General features: G+C 39.6%; 1 protein-coding gene across 1 annotated transcript; it reads left to right on the top strand.

Moving 5' to 3' along the window:
• The first annotated feature begins 1,136 nt into the window (after nt 1–1,136).
• LOC123769560 (dynein heavy chain) lies at nt 1,137–6,438 on the top strand. The gene is made up of 3 exons (XM_045760798.2): nt 1,137–1,215; nt 4,639–4,797; nt 5,042–6,438. The coding sequence occupies exons 2-3, from the start codon at nt 4,639–4,641 to the stop codon at nt 5,510–5,512; spliced, it is 630 nt and encodes a 209-aa protein (XP_045616754.1). The 5' UTR covers nt 1,137–1,215; the 3' UTR covers nt 5,513–6,438.

Below are 6,438 nucleotides of genomic sequence, written 5' to 3'. Positions count from 1 at the left end.
TCTATCTCTGCCATTATCTATCTCTACTTATCTGCCGGCATGGTCGGCAGTGAGAACTTAGCGGCGTGAAATGCTAAAAAAGAATGGTTCCCTTTACTCTGGCAAAGCGCCTTAGCTTGAGGAACCCCTTGTCGCTGTGTAAAGACCGTCTGTTTTATGCGAGTTCGGGCAAATTATTGAAAGCCGGAAATTTCTGTTAATTTTTCCAAGATCAGTGAATAATAGTGCATATCACTATAGGAAAATCAAATTAGTTTGAAAATCAAAAATAGAAAATATTTATCTGTGAATGTGTCTGGCAGTGCCAAAAAATCGTCGTGGGTGCTGAAAAGGGAACTAGCACGCTGTTCCCTTTTGAATTTTGGCGACCTCGACCAACCTATGTTCATCCCGTACCCCAGACCATTCATTCTGCTAATTTGTGTGATGCTAGCGCCAACCGTGTGCCCTTCCTACTTTGGGGCTGCCATCCGCTCGTGGCTAGTCTCACCTAAATTGGCAGAGGGAATGGCCTGGAGTATGGGATGAGCAGGGGTCTCCAGAATTCAAAGAGTAATAACATGCCAGTGACACATTCAGACATCCTTCCCTCAGACATATCATTCAGTCAGTTGGAGACAAATTTTACTGATGTTGAGGCAAGTTTGTCCCAATAATTAACTTCCTACATTTACGACACTAACGCATGTATATTAATGCAACAATCGTTTATCGCGTTATAGTAATGGAGTGATCAGTGCAGTGGGCTCACAACTGTCAGGTCCCCGGTTCGATTCCCTTTCTGGACAGAGATGCTTCGGCCCGTGGTTCAGAGAGTTGCATCCTAAAGAAGGTCAGTCGTTTTCCTGGAGGGATCTTGATTATCCCAACAGGCTTCCTGTCCCTGTCAATGCCAGGATCGTGACTGACCAGGTCATGACCTCTGCCACAACACCTTTCTCCACCATTGCCAATGACTCTATATATTGTCTTGCAATTATCACTGAGTTACATTATCGTTAACATCTATCTAGTCTGAGTGTTGAAGTTCTGGAAAATGTATTTATAATATAATAACATAACAAATGATTTAAAGATAGTTCATTTGATAAATAAAAATATTAGTCTGGCCAAAAATCGTGTTGGACTGCTCCTCCTCCTCCCAGACAAGTATATAAGGCGAGTGAATGTTGCTGTGGACACCAGTGTTGTCTTTCCTGCTTCAACGATACTAAGGTGAGTGAGATAAAGACATATACACAGAGGTGCGCCCATACTACGATACACCGGCATTTATATGGCCGACACTGGTAATGTGTGTACATGTATTATATCAATGACGCCTTCTAGTTCCAAATTGCATCAATATTTTTTTTTTTTTTGAGATATATACAAGAGTTGTTACATTCTTGTACAGCCACTAGTACGCGTAGCGTTTCGGGCAAGTCCTTAATCCTATGGTCCCTGGAATACGATCCCCTGCCGCGAAGAATCGTTTTTTCACCCAAGTACACATTTTACTGTTGCGTTAAACAGAGGCTACAGTTAAGGAATTGTGCCCAGTAAATCCTCCCCGGCCAGGATACGAACCCATGACATAGCGCTCGCGGAACGCCAGGCGAGTGTCTTACCACTACACCACGGAGACTGTTAAACATAGTGCTCGTGAAACCTCAGATTTGTTTTAAGTGGAAACAGTTGTGTGAAGTGTAACTTGTTGTATAGGAACGAGGTTCTTATTACTCTTCTGGTGATGCCTGTCTTTATGTATATAATTTTGCATAAATATAATAATGATATATTTTACTCAATAAGTTATCATATATAGAGAAAATATTGAAGTATTGCGCACGCAAAAGTGTTTGTCACTAATCAGTACTGGTGTGTTCATGTGACTTTAATGCTGGAAGACATGTTGATTCTCTCAAGGATAGCAGGAAGCTTCTATTCTTCCCTCATGTTAATGATTTTAGTGGATCTTCGAACACTAAGATTAACCCTCGTAGCTTAAATTTATATTACTCGTAATTTATTTACAATAAAAGAATAGAACTTAATTTGATAAAAGGAATAGTTATACACCAGAGACATTATAAAATACCCAAAAATTACTATCAATTACAGATAAAAGATGCTCCAAAAATCATAACAGTATGGCACACTCTCTTGTCATTCAGCAGTTTATCAAAGATGGACGAGACACTAGCAGCTTCATTAATAAGGGCTCCTAATAATTTTCTCAGAAAAAACAACATAGTTCGCGTTCCTCCTCGAACAAAAAATCCACAAATTATACACACAAAAAAGTGTGCAATATAATGGGTACAATTACAGTTATTACAGCGGGGAGACAGTTGCCCCCAGAAACTCCACCACAGCATGAACTTTACAAAAACATACACCCAAATTCTGTACAGCTCTGTACGACTGCAGTGATACTCAGGAAATTACTATTAGAACAGAATCTTTAACTGGTCAATTTCTGTTTGCAACACATTCCGACGATATGTACCTAAATCTGCGGCGAAATTATTTAACCAAAAATTGGCCATAATGCTAGAACCTGATCGCCTTGGGTTCTGGGCTCTGAAGCCGTAGCGCAAGCAGCCCGAGCATGCTTTATCAATTTCACAGACCAGAAGTAATTAGTTAAATTCAGTTAGAAAAAATTCCTGCCAATTCTCATTTATCCCTTCGTCCACTCATGCTTCAGTGGCGTCCCAAGCCTTTGGAATAATAATAATAATAAATAATAATAATAATAATAATAATAATAATAATAATAATAATAATAATAATAATAATAATAATAATGATTTATTCACGAGAAGGTACAATGGGTTGGTGAGATTACATAAGCTTGCTATTTTTACATTCATACAAAGCCACTAACACGCAATGCGTTTCGGAACGGTCCTTAACCTAACATATCAGGTAGGATGAAAGAGTACATTGTAGCAAGGTTTTTATATCAACAAATATCTACAACATAAGTTGACAGAGGTGGTTACACTGGTAAGGATATATGTCTTAAGTACTAATATTGAGGAAGTGGGTAGTTCAAGATACAGTGTGAGGTTGAAGCACAGGGTAGGAAACTATGAGGATGAAATTAGGTACTTTTTGGTTTTACTTTTGAACATTGCATAGGCTGGATAATTCTTTATTTCACCGGGGAGTTAGTTCCAAAGACTGAGCCTTTTTATTTGCATGGAGTGTTTGTACAGATTAAGTCTGACTCTTGGGATATCAAAGAGAGATTTATTTCTGGTGTGGTGCTCATGGGTTCTATTTCACAATAACTATTAAGGAAACATTTAAGATCAAGATTAGCAGTTAGGAACAGGATTTTGTACATGTAGATAGCACATGAGAATGGGTGGAGTGTAGGTTTAGCAGGTTAAGGGACTTAAATAGAGGGGCTGTGAGTTGTCTGAAGACAGAGTTTGTTATAGTTCTGATAGCAGATTTTTGCTGAGTGATGATAGGCTTATGGTAATTTGCAGCGGTTGAACCCTATGCACAGATACTGTACGTTAGATAGGGATAGATTAGTGCGTAGTATAATGAGAGTAGAGCAGAGTGGGGAACATAATATCTGATTTTAGAAAGTATACCGACCGTTTTCTAAACATTTTTGGCAATGTGTTGTATATGGGAGCTGAAGTTGAGTCTCTAGTCTATATATAGGCCCAGGAACTTTCACTAATTTTTATTGGTAATGTTAACATTGTCTATCTGAAGTTGGATCTGATTTAATAATTTACTACCAAATAAAATGTAGAAGGTTTTTTTTTGTTTTGAGTAAGTTAGTTGGTTGACATCCACGAATGAACTTTTTTTTATTCACTGTTGACAGTATTATTTAGTGTATCGGGGGTTTGGGGGTCAGAATAGACAAAGGTAGCATCGTACCTTAACTCTCTCTCAAATTACCAGCCAAATGTTAGTCACTCATACTCACAAGAAACCCAACTCACAGCATTCACCAGAGGACGTCGGCTTGCTGCTCGGTGAATGTGAGGTGAGTCGCGACCAGCTGGACATGTCCAACCAAAACTCAGCAAACCCAGGTGAGTCCACACCAGGTTCACACGTCCTGCATCGAGGTCCTGTATGGAATGAAAGCTATTTGGCCGTCTCTTTTTATTCAGCCTCCTCATACCACTTTCAGTCAATATGTGATCCTTCGCTCACAACCAATGAGACCTGACAATGACCATTTCGACTTGCACTTCCGGTCACATCACTAACACGCCGCCTCTACTCGAGAGTGCTGGGTAGCCAAACTGGCCAACCCTGACCAAAGGGCCAACCACACACTGCCTGGAATCGTTTTATCAGACCCGTAACGTCCTACACATGCGCCATAACCAGTATATTGGGAGAGATACTTACTAAATTTTATATAATAAACTGTGTTCAACACCTGTCCACAGACACAAGTAATTATAAATTATTAATAACTCTTTGCATATTAATTATACATCCGTGGCTATGGTCTTTCTGCTCCCTACCTATGGTGGTTTTCGCAGCACATGCCATGATTTCCATCACCAACATACCTGTTAAAAAATTTAACTCGAACTAAAGAGAGTAAATTACCACAGGTATTTTCCTCAGATAATTTACATAACTCAATGCACCTTATTCTTTCAGATGATCCTGGGACTTGTGTTGGTGGTGCAACTGGGGCTGTGTTTGGCCGAACTGCCCCCAATTTATGGAGCTCCGCGAGCCCCGAGATACGGCCCACAACCTTCCCTCTGCCAACCCCACACTAAATATGTCACCCAGGTAGTGACAAAGATCAACCAGGTCAGTTAACCTCACAGTTCACTAACTAGTAATACGTCAATATTCGTTACTGGAGCAAGTGTTAAGTGTCTAACAAAAGTGAGTGTTGATATATATATACTGTAAATATAAATATATATATTATATATATATATATGAGAGAGAATAATTTTATTGAAAACTTGTTTAAGCTATGTAATGTGCCCTGTATAACTTGCTAAGAATGTTTCTGCCACTCTGTATTACTAATTTTTGTGTATTGCAGGTACCCGTGTACACCACTGTCTATCAGACGCAGGTAGTACCTACTACCCTCTATCAGACGCAGTACCAGACCTTGTACAAGACGCAATACGAGACGCAATTCGTCCCACAGTACGTCACCAAGACAGATTATAAGCTGCAGTATGTGACGGAGACGCAGTATGTCACCCAATACCTGACGTCCGTCGTCCCTCAGTACATCACCAAGACAGCCTACCAGACGCAGTACGTGACGCAGACAGCCTACCAGACGCAGTACGTTACCACCACCCAGATTCACTACCAGACACAAACTCAGTACGTTCCGCAGTACGTAACTACAGTTCAGCACGTGACGCAGACTGCCTACAAGACCCAGGTGGTGCCCCAGTACATCACCGTCGTGAAGACGCAGGATAAGTACGTCACCTACTGTCCCCCACCCAAGCCTGGCTACGGCGCACCAGTTTTGCCTTCACCCATTTACGGATAGGCACTTGAGGTGGAGAAGTACTCACATATCGGTCAACAGTGAAATATCGAAATAACAACTTGAGCAATCATGATGGATAAATGGCCGATGAAGCAGACTCCAACTCACCAGTACTGTGAAGCTAGAGGGAAAACCATTCTAAGTTGACTGAAGAACGGAGGAGAGGCGACATTTCAAGTACAAGAGGAAGTAGCCCCGAGGGCGGCACTGAACCGTTCTCCTTCATGTTCATAGCTGTAAGACTTAATGAGTAATTTTAAGCATTCTTTTCCAGTAAAGTAATTTATTTGATTTCACATTTTATAATATTTCATAGGTTTATCTGAGTTTGTTCCAGCGCAATAATCACTCATTTTTCAAATTAATGACTCATATCTGGATTTCCTCGTCAAAATTTTCATTTACAGTTTAGCATTAATTGTATTACTAAATTTATACTAATATCTTTAAAATAATAATTGAAAATCTCTGAGAAGATTAATTTGAATTGAATATCTCATGAAATTTTGGTAAATACATAGTAACAAATGTCATACTATAAAGTACATGAATTTTTAACTCGTTAAATATGTATTATGCGTTATACACACTCGCTTGCGTCAAAAATTGAACAGAGGTTGTAATATCTTTTCTCCGGTTGTTGATAACACTTGAACCATATATGTCTTGACCAAAAAATTCTGCGTTGCACATTAGTAACTTTTTGTTTTGCTAATGTGCAAAATTTCCCTTAAAATGTGTTTAGAAGTTTCCCTTAAGACTGTACAACGTTCAGGTGAGTTGTGAGAGTTTGTGAGCTTGGTCAATCCCTGCTGGTCAAGTCAGTACTGAGATGGTCTTGTCTGCCTTCACGGACACTCTAGAGATATCATATATGAACACTCTTTAACCAGCATAAATAAATCAATTGGTGTTATCAGTAATTA

This window comes from Procambarus clarkii, chromosome 63, assembly GCF_040958095.1.
Source record: "Procambarus clarkii isolate CNS0578487 chromosome 63, FALCON_Pclarkii_2.0, whole genome shotgun sequence".
Classification (NCBI taxonomy): domain Eukaryota; kingdom Metazoa; phylum Arthropoda; class Malacostraca; order Decapoda; family Cambaridae; genus Procambarus; species Procambarus clarkii.
This window is presented reverse-complemented; position numbering and strand designations above follow the sequence as displayed.

Coding starts and splice junctions, on each gene's coding strand:
- LOC123769560 (XM_045760798.2), top strand. CDS start 4,639: ATGATCCTGGGACTTGTGTTGGTGGTGCAACTGGGGCTGTGTTTGGCC. Junction 4,798..5,041: donor TAGTGACAAAGATCAACCAG/GTCAGTTAACCT, acceptor TGTGTATTGCAG/GTACCCGTGTACACCACTGT.